The sequence below is a fragment of the Diachasmimorpha longicaudata genome, chromosome 7 (genome assembly GCF_034640455.1).
Source record: "Diachasmimorpha longicaudata isolate KC_UGA_2023 chromosome 7, iyDiaLong2, whole genome shotgun sequence".
Taxonomy (NCBI): domain Eukaryota; kingdom Metazoa; phylum Arthropoda; class Insecta; order Hymenoptera; family Braconidae; genus Diachasmimorpha; species Diachasmimorpha longicaudata.
Genome location: NC_087231.1, coordinates 6,563,592 through 6,587,070, shown reverse-complemented (window position 1 = coordinate 6,587,070; position 23,479 = coordinate 6,563,592). Strand labels below are relative to the sequence as shown.

Here is a 23,479-nt window from a genome sequence, read left to right as displayed (position 1 = left end):
ATCAACATATATATAAATCCTTCAGATACTCATGACAATAACTTGGCACTTTCTCTCAACTATTCGATTAAATTTCAATTAAAATTCCAAGGGGAAAAAAAATGTTAATGTTTATTTATGTTTATTATACATTCTAGTTGGATGATCTCTCTTTAAGATATCTCCATTGAGGATTTTTCAATTTTTATGACTGAGATTCTATGAACAAAAGATGAAGATAGAGAGGGAAACCCGTGGAAAATTAACGACCAAGAAACTTCAAATTTCTCGTGATACAGTCACAATTAATTATTACCACCGACCGAAACCCATTACTCAAGAGGGTGGATTGATGTATTTGTCCATAAAATTTTCGTGAAAATTGTTCTTCCTTGATAGAAATTGACCGAAAATATCGTGAGAGAACTACTACCCGCTAATTATTTTCACATATCCAACCTGACAACCCTCAGACAATAGCGAGTCGCAAACATCGCACCACGACTTCCGTAAAAATCATGAACCGATAATACCATAAAAAAGCAACAATTTCCATTGTAGAAGAATAAATGCTTCTTCCTCAGTTTTATCATTTATTTGCAATAGTATGAAAATAGAGAGCCATTTTCCTAAACGCTACTTAAAGCTACCATTAAGCAATATATGAACGGGACGGTAAAGTAGTTCCACCATCTGGAAAGCTCTTTATGGGGCATTCAAAAGTTTGGTATTTTTTTCCCCTTCACCTCAGTCATTTTTTTTTTCTTTATGGCAGAGTTCCTCACTCGAAATGAATGTTCTTTCTGGCCTCAAAGTTTCCGTACAGTGGGAAAAGTGCCGTTAAAGCGACGAGTTCGACTAGAGTTTGCCGAAAAATGCCACGCAGCATGAATACGTCACTGTAAGATGTATCGTCTTTGAAAACTTATATCTTCATTAAACATTTTTCTTCATTCCTCTCTTCGCGGATAATTTGTCTGCAGTCTCTATCGTCGGTTCATTTCCTCTAGCCCCCTCCCCCCTCCTCCTTTGCCAAACCACCCATCGCATCTCGCTGTATTCAATTGTGATTTATGTACGTATATTATTATTCCCCACCTACACACCACGAATAATATACCTATGGGCATAAGCGTTGCCGAGGTTTCCGGGCAGGTGCCGTAATTTGATCGCCTAATGGAACGTATAGACGGCGACCAATAAATCATACGAGCAAAAGTAGCGAGACCAGACGATGATATTGGTGCGAGAGTGAAGCGATCCCTCGGGTGCTTGACGGCGTACCAATTTTCACGCAATCCTCTGCAAACCGTATAGCTAACCACCATCTCTCTACCTTTCAATAAAAAAAAAAAATGTATTTATCATCCTCTCTAAAACAGGAAATTGAAAAAGTGATGGTGATTGTATTGACGGATTAATTGTTCCAATTCCTTGGAAAATATATGTAAAATGTGCATGTATACATATGGGATAAAAATTTCTCATTTGCACAGTAATTTGAATAAGCGCCAACAGTTTGAAAGAACTAAAAGTTCCTTTTTCTCAGTGTGTTCATTGACATATCCAAAAGGTTGCACGTGTGATTCATGAATCGTCTTGCAGAAGGGGTCAGGCTCATTACGCTGATAATAAGAATAATGCATAATGTACGACGGGTGGATGAACACTGCACACCAGCGAGGAGCTAGCTCCAGAAGGCGCAAGCAACTCGGGCTTATTGAAAAGTTTATTCATATTCAGAACTTTATTCCGTAATTTCGAAAGACTCCGCCTTCGCCCGTCTCCCCCGCGCGATTCTATTCCCTCACCCCATACCCCTACGTCGACAGTACTCTTTCTGTTTCTCCTCGAGCTGCGACGGGAATTCGTGCACTCGACTTTATTCGAGCAGCAATTTAGCCATCATTTCCATATTGCCATCGAGTGAAAATATATTTTCTCGTAACTTTTTCCAAAAAAAAAGGCCCGTAAAGGCGTAAAGTTTGGGAAAATATCGTGAATAAATTTTTTACGTATGTTTCAGTGAGTCCAAAATTTGTTAAAGTCATTGAGAAGGACAAAGAGGCTGAGAATTTAACGTCTGGCGTACTTCTTGGACCGGTTAACGAGGGAACGAACATAACGTTGATTTGTGAGAGCGACGAGGGAAAACCAGTGCCTATAGTTGAGTGGTACAAAGATGATCAACGAGTAACGGGTGAGTCATTCTGTATCTGAAAGTTTCCAGTAAACTTTTAAGAACGTATCGTTGAAGAAGTTGTTAGTAGTGCCCTGTATATTAGGATTTCCAAAGTTCTCATCCCCTCCCGTCGTCGCTCAATAATGAAAACAATTGACGACTATTGTTGTGAACGAAGTTGAGGATGAGTTTCCAACGAGCTTATCGAGGATCATGAATGAACGTGATGAGATTATAAAATAGTTGAACGTGACAAATATTATATTGAAAAGATGATAAGTAGTTGGTTATGAGAAGTAGTCAGTGACTGTTAGTATAAAGAGGAGGGGGATGGGGGATGAAATAAAAAGGGACGAGAGAAAGGGTGAAAAAAGAAGGAATGGAAGAAACATTCCCAGCAGTGCAGCACTTTATGTCCAACGGACCAATTCCAGGGACGTAGCAGATGTAAAAGATTTATGCTCAGTTCACTCCTCATCCCCTCTGGCTACACTGCGTCGCAGTCGTAAAAGCCCTCTGAAATCCCCAAAACGACTGCCTGGTGTTATTCGAGAAAACGTTACTGGGAGACGAGCATTGTAATCTATGATATTGCATCACATTGGATTGAATTATGCCATGTGTTTAATTGCTCACTTCCCTCTGCACTTTTTATCTGCGTTAGTTTTTTTTTTTTCAATATTGATGTTGAGCTCGTTCTCTCGCTTATTAATTCGTATGTACTTACGTCACATGTCTTTTACCCCTCGCAAATTATTCACAAAGGATTGTGCAGTTAATCTGTCGAAATTCCCATATTGCAACTGTCGAAGTTTGGCAACTTTTCCATCGTTTCGTTACATTGGAATTATTAAAAATTTATACCTCGACGAGCTCAGGTATTCATAGTTCTTTTGTACGGGATTATCAATGTCCTCGAATAAGGATAACGTGAATGATAAAATAAGAGAATTAATTCGAAATCAGTGTTGTTATCGCAGCAAGCGGATGAAGGATATGAACTATTTTCGATTTATCTATAAGGCTTTTTTATTCAAATCGTGATATATTTTTATTTCTGGTTTCGGGCTTAGTGGCTTGAAAATAGAAATGGCGACCACAAAATTCCAATACTGATAATATTCACTGTGTGAAAAAACATACGCCGGATGTGCACAGTCCATTGAAGAAGGGCGTGGAAAAACAAATTTTTATATACTGCCTAATCCCGGCAAGTGGACAGCTAACTGATGTATTAAAAATTTTGTTTGGCATTCTATGTATAAAAATTGTCTGATTAATTGTCTCCTCAAATGTCATAGAACTTTATTGATGTAAAAAATGTCAAGCCTTTATATTGCAATTTTAAGCACTATTTTCTGACAGTGCAGTTTAATTATCTTTTTACTGCATTTTCACTCCGAAATCTCCGCAATTTCATTTTCATATGAGGCTAATATGAATGATATACTAAAAACGCGATCCCGAATCAAGCATTGAATTTTTAATAATCAATCATGAAGTAATTTACATTTTATGTGTAAATTGGTCTTTAATCACGTACTCGAATTTCTCATCCTACAACTGGTTTCGCTCAATTTATTAAATTTATAAATTAATGTTTCATCAATTACTAATTAAATTACTTATATGATATAGTCAATAGAATAATGGGTTTGGAAATTGCAGTTTATTCGCAATTTTTATATTAGTCTCTGTTCCATGATTTTAAATTGTATTGTGCCTGGGAAAATGAACAAATACTGTTTCATGGTTTAATCATTCATAAACCTTCACTGGGTGCTTTTAAGCTGGCCCATTACCTTTTATCGTTTGTTTATCAATGATGGCGTAGGAAGACCCATTCAAAATGAATATTTTTTTCTATAATCAATGAAGAACAGTGTGTGTCTATTGTATGTATATTCATTGTTATCACAATTATTGTTCTGTTTCTCTGTCGGGGTCGACCTGCTATTCGGGCGCAAATAACTTTTCAAGTTGAAATAATGAGCATTCATGGAAAATATAAATAAACAGATCCTTGGTCGAAATTAATAATGAATTATTAACATCAAAAGTTTGTCGATTGGATTTGGCACCCCAGGGGGTAGAATTCGTCAGAAAAATTCCAATGCTAGTACGTAGAACAAAGCGCAAAATGACAACAACGAAAAAATTCCGGTACTGGCTCTGGAAACTTGATCAAGTTCGCACAGAGAAATTTTCGATAACAAATACCCCACCGTTCAATAAATTCTTAACAAAAATTTTTTGCCGTGCAGTAGAGGAATTCTCAGGAATTGTACCTAAAGCGGATTAAGGTTCCTTATATACAAAAATACACCAATAACTGTAATTGACTCGGAGTTCAATGTCCCATTTACATCACCGATGACCTTCCATCCACCCTATTATTTACTGGCCTCCTAGAGTTTCCAAACTTAATCTATTCAATCCCTAATTGGTACCAAACAAACATAACTCAAACCCCAATAAAATTGCTGTATCCAAAGAGTAAGCAGTGCACAACTATTCATCATAAAAATTTAACCAACCTATTTCCACTTTACATTCTCGTCATGAATTACATTTATTGCGAATTATTCATCAATGGCATCAATCAACGTTGATCTCGTCTATAAAATGTCTCCATTAAAATCATTTCATCCATCGATCTAACTTTAAGGCAGAAGCCAAAGTCTGAAATAAGTTCTCAAGTATAGCAACGTTAATAAATAATTAAACAATTACCAAGATGTACTCACTCTCTAATGAAAATCCCATAATGAAATGATCATTTTTAAAACCCTCATCGTACCACTCCATCATAGGAATCTTTCCAGTCCGATTTTTTATCGAAAAAATCTGAGAACGACTTAACACTGGCCACTTTATTTTCAGCAAGTGGATCGACGGATATCCAGAGAAATGGCATCGGTACAGGACGTAGTGTGCTGGAACTGCAGGTTAGCCGCAACGAATTAGGTGCCACTTTTGTCTGCCGAGTCAGCAGTCCAGCGTTGGCAGAGCCCCTCACTGTCGACATCGGACTTGACGTGCACGGTGAGTGGTTCAATAGGAAAATTAAACAAAAAAAGTCTTAAATTCAAGGAGAAAAAACCCCTGAACCCGGGGTATTTAAGAAGCGAAGAAAAAGAGAGTGAAAAGGGGTAGTTTGCAGATGAAGATAGAAGTTATTCTCACAGTCCTAGAAACAATAGACCTTGAGAGAGATACTCAAGTATCATTTCACCATTGGAATAGGATAAGCTTTCCTTTCCTTCCTCGAATTTCTCACAATTCAACGACTAACCTGATGTGAAAACTGGGAAAAGAATGGAGCTTGGTTACAAGATGACAAGATCCAACGGAGGGATAAAAGAAAACGACTATCTGTAAAACAGATTTTCTAGTATACGGTAGTAACCCAGTAGTGCAACCTTCCTTTTTACAACCTCATATATACTCCTTAATCTCTGCGATACTTGTACATCCAAGGATAGTTGGCATATAACGCGAAATGTCATGCATGCAAAATATTTAAAAAAAAAAGGTAAATGGTTATGATGTAGATGTGGCAGAGGCCTTTGATACGAATGTGACATTCATTTCTCATAAAATACACCATCATATTATTAAAAGCGTATGAGAGGAAATCCTCACTTCACCCACAATCATATCCCCAAGCATCATTCGCAAAATATTTCTCCCGTAAATTGCACGTAAAATAATGGGTTTGGTTTAATGAAACTTAATTCTGAAAGCCAGCATTCTCCCAGTTTCTACTATTTCACACTATCACCATTAAAATATGTGTGAATGACCGACGACACTGGTGTAGTCGTAGTGGCATTTTGACGTTAAATTCCATTGAATCCCTCCTTCGGGTTATAGCTGTTCGTGGCATGGAGACCAACACTTTGAATAAGAATATGACAGGAGGCAGAGGCAAGATACTGCAGAGTATAACGCGTAATCTCAGGGTTGAAAAGCTTTCGCTCTCGTTAAGCGATAATATGGGAGATATGAAACGTTTCGTTCGTGGACGGAATACATTAAGGAAGTCCACCAGGTATGCCTTCAAAGAAAAAAAAAAAGATGAGGGAGACAGTGGGGGATAGAGAGAATAAAAAATTCGCTGATGGCAAGCACGTTGGAAGCTTACCGAAAAAATCTCAATGGTTGTTATAACACCAAGAGTGACTCTTTTTCTTTATCCCCTCATTTACTCGTATTTTTTATATCCGATTCTTCACCTTCTTTTCATGGAGAGCTTTTTTTTTCTCCACTTCAATTTCTCATACTTTTCGTTTCTCTTTCCCACCTTGGTGAAGCGGTTTATTCTTTCAATTTTATGTCCACCATTTTTCAATATGTCTCGAGTCAAAAATAACAGCTCCATTATTTAAAACCAAGGTTCACGCAACCGTATCGAAATAGGTTGGGTCCTTTAGCATCATCATCCAACCGTACGTTAGAATATATAGATATATGTATTACGGTGATACTAGTGTGCTTGCCCTCGTTCATCTCTATCAGGACATTTGCTCGTTCCGGGCCGTCGTCTAACTTGAGCTCGGAGAGACACGAAACCGGTGCAAATACATATATGAACGCCTACTCCAAATAGCCACTGGTAGACGCAGTGAGGTATATTTCAACTACTTCTGGTCAATATAATTCATTGGCACTTGTATCTGAATAGATGAGTTAACTCGTGGGGGAATTTACTTGTCAAATGTTTAATCTCTGAAAGATAAAAACGAGCCAACTCAGCTCAGTTGCAGAGTTACAGAGGGGAATACAATCGGAAAAAAGAGCGCTTTCATTTAGAGGGCAAAAGGTACATGTTTTTGTTCACTATTTCATTATCTCTCCTTTCTTTATTTTTTTTTCAGTGGGTCCACTGAAAATGAACGTTACGGGGGTTGTTGGCCATGTGGTCAGTGGTACAAAGATCTTACTGGAGTGCAAAGTGAGCGCAGCAAGACCAGCGGCCAACGTCACCTGGTGCAATGGCACTGACATTCTCTCAGATAATAACGAACGGACTGATGTATTTGAAACCAAAACTAGTGATAACGTAAGTAGATAAAATAAGTTGTAAAAGCCATATTTGGTCTAGTGGTCTCATGGACAAAACGTCTCATGAGCGAGGATTCGAGTTCCGGTGATGAAAGAGATTTTTCATCAGTCGGAAAGTGAAGTTTAGTATTAGTTATAAGTTACCTAGAGGAAAGGGCGGCTAGGGAATTAGGCCAAGGTACTCGGAACAGTATGTAAACGACGGCTACGGTCAGACCATCTGACACCACCCAATTTATTCATTTATTAGTACTTTTACGGTAAAATATTTTCAATCTGACTGGTAGATCAGAAGATATTGAAGCAAATAAGTCTTCCCAAATATCTGAATGTCTGGTGAGCTAGTCAGCCAATGAGGCTGATGAAAATACAAATGAAGAGATGAAAAATTAATGAAATTTGTAGTCCATCAGGAACCAGACGCCCGTTAAAATCCCAAAATCATGATATCTAGATATTGATTAACGTTGTATGATCATCAAGCAGAATAATAATTGAAATTTCACCCATGTGAAATCCAAAACGGAATATTGGTTTTTCCCCGTTAATGGCGTTGGCATGTAATTTCTCGTGACGATTATTGATGAAATAAGCAGATGAACAGATGGCTTTTGAATGATCAATGTCAGTCTACTGCAAACATTATTTCGAAAATTCAATGTACTGTGATTTTCCCCATTCGCAGAATTGAGATATACCGTTTATACAGTCAGTTATTCCATCATTCGTTGAAGCGTCAAATTAGCTTAGTTTACTTAGGACATAATTAACCGATAATCAACGCTGAAAAGCCAGTTTTACTCAACCGAATGTCCAGTGAACCCGATATTCTCTTCTCTATTACTGCCAACGTAGTTTAACCATGTAATACTGAGAATTTGCCCATTACCGACTCGTTAGAGTACCGCAACGTTCACCCCAAAACCACAGTCGTTCTATTTACAATAGTGGAAGAAGAACAAACTGCTGCGCCCTCTCTTTTCCAATAGCCCTTCGCCACAATGTTGCTAATATATGCACGTTAGGGACGTCTCATTTCATCGATCTTTCAGTCATTCTATATGTACATCAGCATATAACAATGAACTGTCGGGTCATACAGTTGAATATCAACTGCATCGGGAAGTCTCCCCTTTCTTGCTACTCTCGCCAAATTATCACATAAATGTCATGTTTGATTTTAATTAAATGATGTCGATGTTGGTCAATACCAATGCCAGTCTATAATTGTCTCATTATCTGGCGTTTAATTCAGTTCTACCAAGGGAGGAAGGGGGTGAATTTTATTGGAAAGTTGAATGCGATTCTTTCTGGAATAACAAACCAACAATATTTCAATGGTGAATGGTAACGCTAGAAGCCCCATATATCTCGATATTTATTTTATTTCCTTCTTTCTATGTGAAGCCGTTGCAATTCATCAACTCGACATTCCACATTTTGTATTAATAATAATGTACAAAACAAGGCCCTGTGCTGTTTGGATTCTCAATGGGAGCATTATGTTGGGGGAGTAAATAATTATTTCGAATACTGAATGAATTTCTATAAATAAAAAGTGGCTTTTAAGTGAAGTGCCGAGTAGAATTGAGAATTAGATAAAGAGGTTTGGCCTGTATTGGCGTTGATCAGATCGATTGATATATATTTCGAGTATACGAAGCGTTAGAAGAATGCAAAAAGGTGTCTGTGGCAATGCAAAACTAACCATTCGAATAAAAATGACTAAGGCCATTTATTCTGACAATACGACAAGGCTATTGGGTAAAAGCCAAAGTTCAAGTCTCCTCGGCCACACGTACTGGCTCTCATCTGCCGGCTAACCCCCCAGCTTTTACCGAACAAACTGTTTGTGGTTACCTGACGGAGTGGTTCGCTGACAATTACAGTTTGAATCGATACCCCCGGGCCAATCTGACAGTATTTCGGAAAGCGAATGGAATGGGGTTTGTCCAGAGGGAAACTTCAACTTGGACGTGTACACATTGGAACAACCGGAAAACTTCTGAATTACCTGTCCGACTAATTTATCGTATTACTTCGATGGCACAGTGTTAAAAAGATTTGTTTTCAAGTGGGAAGATAAGGGATGAAAAAAAAAATAAAGTGAAATGGGAGAATTTTATTTATTGATTTACTTACAGAGCGATGGTACATTCGAAACGAGCAGTTATTTTGGTTTTACAACCTCCGAGTACGACAATGGTCAGACATTCAGCTGCTTTGGGGAAAATTCTGTAACAAGAGCAGAAGGTGTTAAACCGATGAAAGAAGCTATTACAATGGAAATACTATGTGAGTTTAATGCTTCTCATTGTGTAGTTCTCTTATCTTTACTAGACGTATGATAAAAACAATGGGATCAACTTATAATTTACTTTTTGTTACCATCTCACACAATCGGGTAGTAACATTTTAACGAGTTGAGGTAACAATAAGTTTGAATGAAAATAAATAAAAAATAATTTTTTGAATTGATATGAATATGTGTGCAGTATTCAACAGCATTGACTAGCACAAGTTCGTCGGGTGTCAGCCGCGACTGTGTGGTATCCACTGCTGCTTGCTATGCATGAATTTCCAGTTTAATATCCACACCGATTGTGTCACATAGCTCGTGTTAAGATCCATGACAAAATTGACCAAGTTTACCTCTGGTATTGCGCACAAACCCTCATCAATATGCATATCGCATAGTTGGAAAACTAGAAATCATGATAATATTGCTGTACCTGATTTATTTAAATTGACCAGTTGTTTTTTTTCGGAAAATATTCTCAGATCCACCCATCGTATCTATGCATCCCAAAAACATAACCGTAAACGAAACTGAAGATGTCGTTATGTTCTGCGAATACGATGCAAATCCAGCAAGCCTCAAGTCTGTGAAATGGTAAGTACATGGGTGGTTGTTGCGACTTTCATCGCATCTTTCTTTCAACATTTGGCATTAAACTCTGACATATAGGTCACCGGAAAACTTTCCACTAACTTGGGTGACACTCTGTTCGTAGGACCGAATGCAAATCAAATAGTACTGAATATCTACATTTTAGTTTCAGTTGCAGGCTGATAGCCTGCATCACATAAATATTGTAATTCATGAAAGTTTGTGGCTCACTGTGGAAGGGAGAAAATTTCGAATATGACAGCTTATAATTTCCATCCAATTCCATCAACGAGTTTTTTAATTCAACTCAATAACTTTTTTCTCCATATTTTTTTTTCTCATTTCCATTGGCTCTCGCAACTTTCACACAGGTACATTCACTTTAAACGGATGACAATTTAACTCATTAATATGACTCCCGAGACATGAATGAAATGCCATTCTATCCGGTACTAATTGTGAGTGTCGATTTTCTGGGTCAGTCTGTCAATAGCAAATTTCCGTTTAATTGGGAACATATTGTTGTGAATTTATACTTTCTCTCCCTCTCCCATCCACTTCAAGTAAGCGTCTTTATCTCTATCATTCGTTTGTGTTGCTTCTTAGACCTCAGATCTGTCAATCGTTTTGTATTGCTGTTCCGTCTTGAATTCTTTTACCAAATATTTGATCATACTCTGGCTATTGCCATATCAATGTTAAGTGACACCAGTCGTTGTCCATGACAGGCGTAGTAATTGCATGCCAATATTGTTTACAAGCAACTTTCGTAAAAAGAAACCAAAGTAAATCTCTGGACCTGTAAAAAATCCATTAAATTCCCTTGGTTTCCCGTCCGACAATTAAATAGAGTTTTGGATGAGCGTAAATAAACTTCTAAATTATATTGAAAAACGGAGAAGAGACTCTCAAAGTCCATTAAATGAAATGGGAAAACAGTCCCTTTTTCCGTAGTAGATTTAAATTTCTCGAGGTGGAAATTTTCCGATTTTATTTTTTGTGCTCGTTTAAGCGGTTGTTACTTCCTAGACAGCTCTTCTATTCAGCATGTGTGTGACACACGCCGCCTACCAGATCGCATCGTTCCCAGGAACGCTTTCCCCTTTTTTATGTCCGCATTTTTTTTTCTATTCTTTTTCCAATTACATTAGAGAAAAAATTCAACGATTTTTATGGCCAATCAAACTATAGAAATCTCGTTCCTCTCTTGTTGATCAGGGATTGGTCACATCTACGGTAAATCGTAAACTACACGCTAGTCGAAACAATTATCGAATTTATTTCATGCATCAAATCAGATCTTGAAATTGACCTAGAGAAAGTCGTATACCTAATCAAATTGAATTGAAGGCAATAAAGAACTACTCAGTGTCATCAATATTGGAGTACTCGTGAATCAAATGTAATTTAACGCCCTTTATGTCTAATTTTATGATACGTCTCCACGTGCCATTCTCAAAAAAACCGCATATTTTTTCCACTACATATTACTAACAGTTACAATTCACTTGAACGATCCCCGGAGCTTATAAATTGAATATTAAATATTAATTTAAAAAATCCTAGGTATCGAGACAATCAGGAATTAGACCTCACCTCCGATCACTACGAAGGTGGCTTAACAGATCAGCCTTCGCTAACTGTAAAAATGTCAAACTCCTCTGATATGGGCACCTATAAGTGTGTCCTCACCAATAGCGTAGGCAATTCCTCTGATGACAGCTCCATTGATGTTTCAATACTGTGTAGGTATATCATATCTCTCTTCCCAATCAATATCCACGTCATTGCTTCCATTTTCCAATTAGCCAACGTCTTCCTGAAGGATTGAAAGGTTAATTGAATTTTAGATAAACCAAGTGTTCAAGTTATCGTTGAGCCTGAAGTACCGGTGAACGAAGCTGAACGTTTGAATGTGTCACTGACATGTGACGTTACAGACGGTAATCCTATAAGTTTGAATGCCGTGCGGTGGTACTTAGACGGTGATTTGCTCAAGGAGTTGCCGGACTGTGCTAGAAACTCAACAGTTTCAACTACAGACGATACTTCAACATTTTGTGACATAGATCCAAGCAAATTGCTTCTCGAGGCAGTTGGTAGGTCCTTCCATGGAAATTATTCATGCGAAGGAAGAAATGATGCTGGATGGGGGCCAATATCAGGCAGAACATCAGTGACTGTGCACTGTACGTCTATCAGAATTTTTTTCATCAACTATTTATTATTGTTTCATGGTGATTATTGCACAAAATTATTAAACCCCAGACAAACCAGGACCAGCGACGATATCGTACGAACCAATGAGGGTCGTTAAAGGCAATCCACTGAATATCACCTGTTCTGTTATTGATCCTGGTAGACCACGCATCACAGGATACAAGTGGATACGCGGTATCCATCGGCTGACTGATCAGGAAAAAGCTGTTTTGAGTATGGAGTCCGTTAATTTGAGAACCAAAGACAATTTTACATGTATGGCATACAATGAAGCTGGTGATGGTGATTCAGCCACCACTTTCATTGATGTATCGGGTACGTTAATTAATCAAACGAATCTTATAATGATGCATATTCAATTATCCAAGTTCGTAGTTAACTTAAAGTCTTTTATGATCGATAAATACTCGAACATATTGATTTTCCACAGCCGCTCCTGCTTTTATTCATCCACTTGCACCGTATCATGGCTATGTTTACAACGCCACAAATGTTAGCATCGGTTGTCGTGTTGAGTGCTCACCTATCTGCAATGTATCCTGGTCTAAGAACAATAAACCGATCGACTTTAGTGCCAACGATAGCCTGTATTACGTGACGAATGTATACCATCCGGCTGACAAAGGTACCAGTGATTTTGAGAGCATACAGTCGAATCTCACGTGGAATCTATCTGCATGGCCCAATGGTCAACTGGATCGTCACAAAGACAATGACAACTTCACTTGTGAAAGTAATGGAAATGGAATTGGACCTGGTGTTAGAAGTACAACTCATTTTCAAGTTGAATGTGAGTACTCGTATTCATAAAATCATAGCATATGAGAATAAATTGTAGGGATAGAGAGGCAAAAATATTCTCACAGAATATTGAAAAGATTCCATGCTTATCCGGCTATTGTGCTTTTGTAAAGGCCCTTCAAATAACATTCAAAAGCAAATGAAATTAGTTCAGCGCCATAAACGAAGGGAAATGTAATTTGAAAAACCCGAGAGAGGAGAATCATCCCCAGTATTTCATACCGCTGTACGATCCATATAAAGAAATATTGAGGGACATGCAGTAAAGTATTCCCGCTGTGTTTTCCGGGCACGGGGTCAGGGAGTCTCATTGTTCGCGAGCCCTTATTTTAATTCCTCAATATGAAAATTTTTATTCCCAAATATTCACTGGAACATTTCCTACATATTGTACGTGTTTAATTAGATGGATTATTCTTCTCCGATCAATAAATATATTTATTTGAACCCTATCCGCACAGACTATTCCCTACTTGCAGATGAACTATGACCCGGACGGTCATAGCTAGAAGGTTTGAAAAGACTCGGTACTTTATAATTTTTTCTCTCAAAACGAACGTAAAAAGCTAAGCAAATATTCGTAATCACATAATACACATTACTACAATGAATATTTCCATTGTTGGCACTATTACGACATTGGAGAGCGTAACTTCAGTAGAAAGGGTATTATTCTCGCTTGCTTTTAATCATCTTTATCAGGGAATATGAGTGCTGACGCTCGTAAATGATATACGTCATGAGAATCCACGGGTTGAAACTAACTTTTTAGTATTATATGACAAAGTTATTCTCGTAATTGTTTTTTTATAAATAGAATTTTTCAAATATACGCTACCTCTGTGGAAACATTCTCGATTGTACAGAGATAAGCACAGCTCCAGGTGGTCATTTCATTCATGATGTCATTAATGTAATGGATGCACTCACCATAAACTATAACTTTCAGATCCACCAGAAAATATGACAGTCTCGACTCTGAAAATTAGCGTAATTGAAAACACTATACCTGACAGTGTAAAGTGTAGTGCTGTAGCACATCCGGAACCCACATTTAGATGGTATCGAGAGGGTTCACCAGACATCGCTGCATCTTCTAGTGCTGTACTTGATATCAAAGAAAGAGTACCCAGACGAAGTAATGGAACGTACATATGTGAAGCCAGCAATCGTCACGGACCAGCCAGAATTTCCGTTTGTCTCGATGTTTTGTGTCAGTTGAAGCATCATTCGATCCTTTAATAATCTTTACTAATTCCAATGTATGTATTAATAATAATGCAATAATATTACCAATAGATAAACCAGATTGTCAGATCAATCGGGAGCGGATAAATGGTGAAGATTATCTGGTATGCTCAGCTGTTGCAAATCCCAAAGAGTGCAACTTCAATTGGTCGTTGAAGAGCGACAACGACTCTATCGATCAGCTAGCGGAAATGCGGGATGGCAAGAGTTATCTCCTCTTGGACACAACCGTCACAAATTATCGGACTTATATGTGTATTGCCAATAATACAATTGACTTCTCCAGTCCCTGTGAGCTCGGTGTACCAGGTGAATATTTGAATAATTTTATCCGTCAATTGTCCTCTATATTCTCTCGTCTCTTTTCATCTTTATGGGCATTGTATTGGAGAATAAAAAAAAAAGAATAGAAATTCCTCTTTAAGCATATAAACATGGAATTTTCTAGCTCGCCAGGGACGCTCGGGTACGTTCAATCTTTCTAAACGATAAAAATAAAAAGTTTCAAGTTGATGACATTCCTTTGGAGCCTCCATTCATGCGACATTTTATGACAGTATAATTCATCTTATAAATTTCAGGTAATATTCCTTGGTGGTTTCATCTCGAGGAACATTCATTGATCATCATCATCATTGTTGCCATGGTGATACTGATTGTTATAATAGTTTGCTCGGGGATAATTTACCTGATTTGTCGGAGAAGGAGGATGCAGGCTAAATGTGAGTCCATAAATTCCCCATTAAATTTAAAATTGAGTAATTTGCATGACATGATTACATCCATGAGGTACCATAATCTCGTTTGATTTTCATTCATGTCCCCATTGGTAATTAAAATCATTAATTACTGATCTATTATTATCAGCTGTGATTTATATAATTTACTAGCATTCACTTGTACACAACAGCATGAATAATCATCTTGCCAAATCATAGATGCATAGTCGTTGAATGATACGACACACATCGTTTATTAACTCTCAATCAATGGTACCATATATTATTTGAGTAACAATTATTACTATACATTAAACATTAAACTACAATACCGCATGCAAAGATCATTACTGTACAGCAATACGTATCTTCAGCGTATAAAAAATTCCAGCTGCATCACACGTTAATTCAATTTCATCTCCATTTGTTCGCAATCATTACTTTTTCTCAACGACATGGAATACAGAATTCATAGGATTAATGGCATGTCGATTGGGCTGTAATATTATTTCACTCCATTTCATTCTACATCAGAATGAGAGACAAAGAATTGTGTAGCTTGAGCATTAAAAAATACCGCGCGTATTGCAGTTGAGAAAAAAAAAATACCCACTAACACAATTTTTATTTGTTTCCGTTCTGCTTTGTAATTTGGACAATACTAAACGAAAACACAGACAGTAATCGCGTGGTCTCAATGGAGGAACGTGAACAGTAAGTATCAACCAATACAGAAAGTTTAATTACTAAAACAAATTTTGTTTGGCTAATAGCATGAAATTGATTTTCGCTTATCATTAACACAGTCTATTTCCTTTTCCCACTAATTTGAACTGTCGGCACGTTACTTTATCTTTCGAAATCTACTTTACTCCCTACTAAGAATTGCCGAAAGGAAAATTTTCCGTGGAAAAGGATGGAGTGCACCTTATTAGAGTTAAGCCAGTAAAAACTTGTAGAACTTTGCACAATGAAATAACTTCATCAAACTAAACTGCAACGTGTCATTTCTCGGTGGATGACGATGTATTTGATGATGGTGTACTTGGTGAGCTTAAAAGGGGGAGAATGGTGAGTGTTGGAATGGCAGTAGCAGGAATCGTAAAGCTACAGGAGGTAGTCACAACGAGATTCTGAATTGCATATAGTTGACTCGCGGTAAAACTATCGGGTTAAGCGGTCGAAACGATGTACGGAGCAATGGCAGTTGAATCGGCCCATTGCCGCACTGCCACTGTAAGCCTCTACCTTAGGACAAGTATATACGTGTGTATTTACCATGGGGCACTTTAGTCGCATGTAAATTTTCACTTGGCTTCCCAGTTCGGCATATCCCCTTTCCTACTGTGCCACATCTGCATACACAGGGATTTGGATTTACATGTGTGTGTATCATTAAAATTGTTGAAATGAAAAATCATTCTCTTTGGTCTCGCGTTAATTGGTGGTGGTTTCGGCACATGGTGGGGAAAAAAATGCACACTGTACATTACAGTAATTCAAATTAAATTCAATTGGAAATGGTAATAATTGAAACAAAAAAAAAATTCCACGAATATTCCATCAGCCCCGATGGTGGTCCACCAAGTCCCACTGACTCCACGAGATCGCACAATCATTGTTCATCATCCATTCATCCTAGTCCAGCGCCACGTTGGCCACTGAAACCCGGTGTACTCGTGCACATTAATCGCACACACAGTCTAAGCACGGGATTAAGTCCAGTACACGCGAGACAGAATCTCCAGATGCACTCGACTTTGTCCGGCTGCACCGAGACCGATCAATACCACTCACAGGAAACCAATGGGGTAGTTAGAAAACCAGTAAGGCCATTCAGGCGTGGCAAAACCACCACTGTAATCGGCCACCTGGAGCAACACCATCATACTACTGGCGTGCCAATTGTTCATGATGAGGGTATGATTGCACGTGCAAATAGGATAAGAGCAATGTTCAGTTCACAATTGAGAGAGCCAGGTTCTTTTCCAGGGATATCCCGAGATAAAACTGGTAAGTTTTTTTTCCTATATTCTCCACCCATTATTATCAATGTACTGAGGTGAAGAGGATGGGGGCGAGATGCAAAATCTGAGAGGAGTAAATAAAAGTGGGGTTGACTGTAGGAGGGACTGAAAGAAGAGGGCGGGGGATGGGGGTTTCAAATGTACAAGTGTAGGCTATACAGATACCTGGCAAACTTGAACTGATCCTTGGTATTTTCACGGCTTCTGCATGGTACCCTATAGCTCAAAAATACATACGAGGTGCACACGTGACTGCCCTATTCTACCCTATTTCTCCTTACGTGCCCTCTCCCCCCTCTCACCTCTTGCAATAGCTTTGGTGTGTCGTGAGATTGCTCGACGCTGTATGTTTCCTTCAGCTGTGACTTACAAAAGAATAGTACCACGCCAGCGGATGTCGTCGCACGGAGGCCCATCGTTTTCCGTACCGAGTCGTGACAACCCCCGTGTCGACGGCTGTGGTAACATTAACGCCAACGTCAACACCAACGCATCCCGTAAGCGTAAAAAGCCTGGAGCAGGTAAGTTGCAATATAAGCTTCAACTACACATACAACTTGGTATGCGTTACGTATACATGTATTATGTATACATATATGTGACATGTATGGAGAAGTGCATGCCGGCATGTTTTCAATTCTCTCGACTGTCGGCAGGCGATATTTACCTGGACGAAAGGAGAAAAAACAAATCGCTGAGTACATCGCATGTACTGCAGTTTTTTCATCACTCTTTCTAGTGTTTTCGTTGATTTAATTAATTCAAATTTTTTTTAACCAGTTTATGGGTACGATACTCTACCAATTTTTTGCACAGAAACTCACGGATATACATACATATGACTGATATATTAATTATTATCTAGGAACTTTGAGAACTCTATCCATTTCCGATTCTCAAAACTGATCTCAGTCAGTGGGTATTTTCCGGAGATTGTGACTACAATTGGATTTTAATTGTCATTGCAGATCCTGGTCAGGGGGTGAACAATAATCGAGTTGACAGTGTTTCGGAGGGCTTACCAGATTCTGATACGAAAACATTTTACGATAATTTACCGTTCCATGGCATTCAGGCACCACAAAATAAGGTAAGACTGTGGATTACGAGTATCGTCGGGATGCACACTTTTAGCATTGAAAAATATAATTTTCACAAATAATTGCTCACTCATTTACCACATTCACATTGAGAGAAGCACTCATTTTCATAAAATATTAAGGCAATTCAATGTGAGCGCAAGTCCCACTGTAGACGCATAGTTGTTATGAATTATTATTAACGCGGGTCTCGCGTGCTAATACAATTTTTTTCATTCTCCCCATTTTCTACTGCAATGAGTTTACGTCTGAGTGCTCAGTTGAGAGTTGGGTACTTGAAAAATCAACAAACTGTGGGAATAAAAACACGTATATATGATTTTTTTTGGAGAAAACGTATCAGTGGAGATTGAGGGGAAGAGGGTAACATGTGCAAGTGAACGAGAATTTTCATGGGGGTATATAACGAGATACTTGACCAGTCGGGTGGTAGGTAGCGAGTGGATTCGCCAAAGCGTGATAAATGAGTTTCGAAATATACATCCTTGTGTTAGCGGACTACCGCGGTAAATTACTCGAGAAGGATTCTCAGCGCAGCGAGGGGTTCAACCAAAAGTTCCCGACGAAATGATGACATTATAATGGAAGCCAAGGCGAGTAATTGAGTATATAGAAGGTTTACCGGGTTACGTGACTTTCATAAGTTTCAAATGCCGCTGGTAAAGCAAATACTTTCAGCCATATGAATCCATTCATGAATTTTTCGTCATAAACTGGCCATCGATTTCCATCACTTGAGACTTGATTTCAAATATATTGGAGTAGTTTTTTTCAACGAGACATTGAAGAAAAAAATAATTCAAAAGCAAATTCTCTATATTGGATACTCATTGAACATCATCTTGAGGGATGAACCAGCGGAGGCAAAGGGGTGTGCTGGGAAAATTTTCCTACCAGGGACTCTCAGTCGAGCAATTCGATTGCCATCAGGGTCACCAATACAGAAGTAGCTTTACTCTGCTTCAATACACATATAACACACAAGTATAGCTCTATATCGGCCGACATCTCCAATCCATTCGGTCACGGATATTGAATTCATCTGGGATTCTATGCGCATCCAGCACAGGCTACCGAGTGAGAAAATCTCGTTTTACTTCTTCAGTTGAATTAACGGTTCGATCATCCGGGATTCTCTCGCTAGAAGAATTATCGTCAAATCACGAACGATTAAATTATTAAAGTGAGTTAGTGATTTTAATTAACGTGAATTTCGTACCATTAATTATCACTTCATTCATTTTTAATCACCATAATCAAATTAAAGCGGATATTGCACTCTAATATTATTTACTCTTTAACCAAATTATAATCCCGGATGTTTTCACCTACTCCATCACTACTATTTTTATTCCTAAACATCAGAGGTGAAATTTATACGAAACAAACCATTTTAATTAAATGGTGAGACGTCGTCATGGCTGTAAAAAAAATCAACAACTATGAGGTAAGAATGGAGATAGAGAAAACAACAGTGTTTATTCTCATAATTGCATTTATTAACCAGTAGTAGTACAGCCCGATGTGTGCAGCCTGCAACCATAACACCAAAATGTATAACCCCAACGAAAATGCCTGCATACCCATTTGTTGTTTTAGTTGGCTTCCCCCAAGTTTACTCGAGTTTCGGCTTTGCATGGCACGTTGCATTCAGCCACAACCTCGCCGTCCTCTTCGCGTGCCGTTAGCCGTACCACTAGCCTCTACGACGCCAGTTCCGGCTACGAATCAACCAGAAGCCATCTCGGACCCCACTATAGCTCTCATAATATGCCAAGAAACAACTCACCAGAGCCAAAGTACAATACACTAAAACCAAGACGTAGGAAACAACAGCATCACAAACAGACACAATTCTACTCACTACGAGTGTGCCGTAAACATGACAAGATTCGTAGAAGTTATCAACTGTATGCAATACCAATTATCAAACAGTGCCCACACACAAGCAACGATACTAGTACATTTGAAACTGAGATACCCGGTAATGCGTCAACATCTGGAGAAACAGAGTGTGCAACGAGTGTTGATAATTTGATGCCAATTGTGCCGCCAATTCCAGCTCCAAGAACAATCAAATCAGATCCATCCAAACACACTTATCAAAACATTCCATCACCTGTTTATCCGGAAGTAGCCAAAAAATTGAGTAATTTTTACTGAGTAACGTTAACAACAAATTTTCATCGGAAATGAACAAAAATCAATAGAAATTTACAATTAGAGCATGCCCATTTCCGCAATTAATTAACTCAAAGTGATTAACTCAACCGATCCCCATACTCTCTGACAACTTCCCCATACCACCAGAGCAACACAGCTCAGAGGCAACTTTACCAGACGATGCGGTGCAGCACACAGTTCACGTATATCCACAAACTACGGTACAGTATGGTGTATATAATAATAAAGGAGAAACCGCACCTTGGCACCCGGTGTCGACGTCTGTCACTATGTTTGGACAGTAAGGACTGAGGTATAACTCACCGACCATGGGGTTAGCAACAACAATTTTTATACCAAGACTGCTACGAGTCTAATTTACATTTTGTCATAATATTTGTAAAGTAGTACTCTACTTGAAACACTGGTGAAAATTATTAGGAGCAATGTGAGAAAGCTGCAATGAGATGAGAGCAATTTATATGCATGTACATATATGTTGAAAATGCTGAGAAGCGGATGTGTATACCGAGTTTTAATCGGATTCGCATTTCTCCTATTCGCCGTGCTAAGCTGGATCCAGGCATCTACATTGCCAGAATTGTTGTGCATGCTGGTGACGTACCAGGTAAGTTTTTTGAAGTAAAAATAGAAATTTGTTGTCTATCATAATTTACACGCTTCATAAACCACTTGTAACAATATGAATCCTACACAGATGTGAATTAACAATTAATTCAAGTGTCTATTTACCATGCAACTAACATTTACAAATAAACAGAGAGAAAATATTAATAAAAGAATTGCCCTGGAGCATATGCTGATGGACGCAATATGGTTTATCGAGAAAAAAAAATGTATATTTCTCCATCCCCTCGATCCCCGTTGGTGGATTAAAATCGGGGATGGAAAATGTGAACAATACAAAGCTATTGTTATTATCCAATCGGGGGAATAGCATTCTTTCATGTGATATTGACGATCTGGTCAGGGCAATTTTTATGAGTAATTTTCTCCCTGTGATTCTACAATAAAATCCACTAACAAAACACCGGTTTGACCTGCCTGTTCCAGCCAAACAATTTATACGACTACAAAGATCATTATCAACAACGTCATGAAAAACAAAAGCAAGATATTCTTCAATATGGATATTCTTTACCGAGCAGCAGTACCGGACAACTAACATTGCCACTAACCCGCAGCCTCTATCCCTCCTCTTTGGCGAGCCATCTCCAGCCTTCATTAGTTCATACTAACAGTCTATGTCAAAGTTACTCATATCGCCAAGAGGCTAGCAGTATAATCGATGGTAATGGCAACGGTAGTGTAAACGATACATTTCCGCTATCAATGCTACATGGGGATAATCATTTTGATATCGATCGGACTCATGAGCATCAGTCGCAAACACGGCAGCGTCGTAATGAGCGTAAGAAATATCGCAAACGTGAGAGAAAATCAAAGCACGGACGAAGCTCATCGTCGAGGGAAACCAGTTTTGGTAAAATTCAAGAATTGGGTATACCACACACTTACAAAATAACACATCCTCACTACTTCGAGGATGTTAGTGCTTGTGCAAATAATCAGAGTACTAGCTATCCAAAGCACAATTCTGGTCGTGATGATACCATCAACAACAAACTGTCCAAAGAAAAGAGAGCTGTGTACACGGAAAATATCCGTGAATCAACAAGAACATCGCCCGTTGTTGGACAGTATGCAGGGCTGAATTTTCGTGATGTTGGCCAGGAGATCGATGTCTGAAGGTAAGATTTGTCTGATGTTTTCCAACGAAAACAGTCTATTCGATATTGCTGGTATCGATATGTTAGAGAGAAATTCAGCCGTCAATTCAAGGAGTCTTCATATCCATTTGGCGATCATTCAGCCGTTTGAAAACTGTCAGTTTCTTTTTCTCGTTTCATCCCTCTCATAATCGATGTTTATTTTCGTTCTCTTTATGGGAGTCTAGTATTGTGAAAATATTTTTCACCGACGAGTCAGACGAATTTTTCTGGAATGCATTTGCAACCTCGTAAAGCGATTTTTTTAGGATATTCTCGTTTAGTTTTTTGTCCATTACCATTGCAACTACTTTACCCAACTCTCACGCGCTCATCCCATTCTCCTCTTCACACACACATACCATGCCACGCCTTCTATTCGTGTGCACTGCACACTAACCGTATCGTAGAATATGCTCTCGTCGGAAGAAAGTACGGAGTGAGAAAGAGAAGCCCAGGGCTTGCCGAGTAAGTAGATAATGTTCTGAAAATTCCTTTTTTTCTAATTTACCGCCTTGCGGAAGACAAGAGACTCTGGATAACGTGAAATTCAGGGACAAAATAGGGTGGTGATTTAATGTATACTTTATGGGTGAAACTCTGCAGACAGAGGAACAGAATCGTTCACCTATCGGTTGATGAATGCTTCATGGACATCCTGTTTGAAAGTTCGAGGGCTATTGAGCAAATTATTATTAATCGGTTTTTGGGGGTCTGAAAACGCCAGTTCGACAGTTCAGCAATTGTATATTTGTTCGTAGGGTGGACAGCGAGTGAAGAGCGACACGTATATTTACTAGTGGACAGTTCCGGTACCCTCTATCACTATAACTTGTTCTATGGTGTATCGTCAGACCGGACGCGCAGGTACTAAAATTTTCAAAACACGTAATGGAACGATGGGGGTAAATCAACCGGGGGAGTGGAGTCAAAAAAGAAAATCTATTGCTGCATATGCTCAAAGTTTAACTGAAATCGCTTAAATTTGTTGTCGTGAGCTTTTATTTGTTTTCTCTTCCGCTAACTCGTAACCATAGTTGCGTGAGATGTATTAACTAGTTGAAAAATACACTGACACGTAGAAACAATTTTTATTCCCGGTTGTGAGAGAAATTGGGGCGTTTCATCTGGAAATAATCCACTTCGTCACCTCTACCTTTTCAAATATTTCATGATTTTTTGTTTTCATCTCTGGAAAATAAATCAACAAAATCCGACGTCAAATCTCATCTACATTATTGGAAAGCTGTGTTGCGTTCCCACCTCGTCTCTCCATTTGTCAATGAATATTTG

At 38.5% G+C, this 23,479-nt stretch overlaps 1 protein-coding gene across 15 annotated transcripts in view; it reads left to right on the top strand.

Annotated features, from left to right (window-relative positions):
• Nrm (neuromusculin) overlaps nt 1-23,479 on the top strand; it is a 79,846-nt gene that overhangs the window by 51,978 nt on the left and 4,389 nt on the right. Inside the window, exons 4-22 of one of the 15 annotated variants that reach the window (XM_064125140.1) lie at nt 2,006-2,179; nt 5,045-5,206; nt 7,042-7,226; nt 9,373-9,523; nt 10,010-10,121; nt 11,685-11,863; nt 11,969-12,307; nt 12,387-12,653; nt 12,769-13,128; nt 14,089-14,352; nt 14,439-14,696; nt 14,836-14,853; nt 14,969-15,109; nt 15,784-15,820; nt 16,674-17,119; nt 17,493-17,654; nt 18,102-18,223; nt 21,471-22,168; nt 22,948-23,053. In XM_064125140.1, the coding sequence (XP_063981210.1) occupies nt 2,006-2,179; nt 5,045-5,206; nt 7,042-7,226; nt 9,373-9,523; nt 10,010-10,121; nt 11,685-11,863; nt 11,969-12,307; nt 12,387-12,653; nt 12,769-13,128; nt 14,089-14,352; nt 14,439-14,696; nt 14,836-14,853; nt 14,969-15,109; nt 15,784-15,820; nt 16,674-17,119; nt 17,493-17,654; nt 18,102-18,223; nt 21,471-22,166 (4,073 nt within the window). In that variant the 3' untranslated portion in view covers nt 22,167-22,168; nt 22,948-23,053. The other 14 variants (XR_010299342.1, XM_064125139.1, XM_064125143.1 and 11 more) reach the window with 14 other exon arrangements.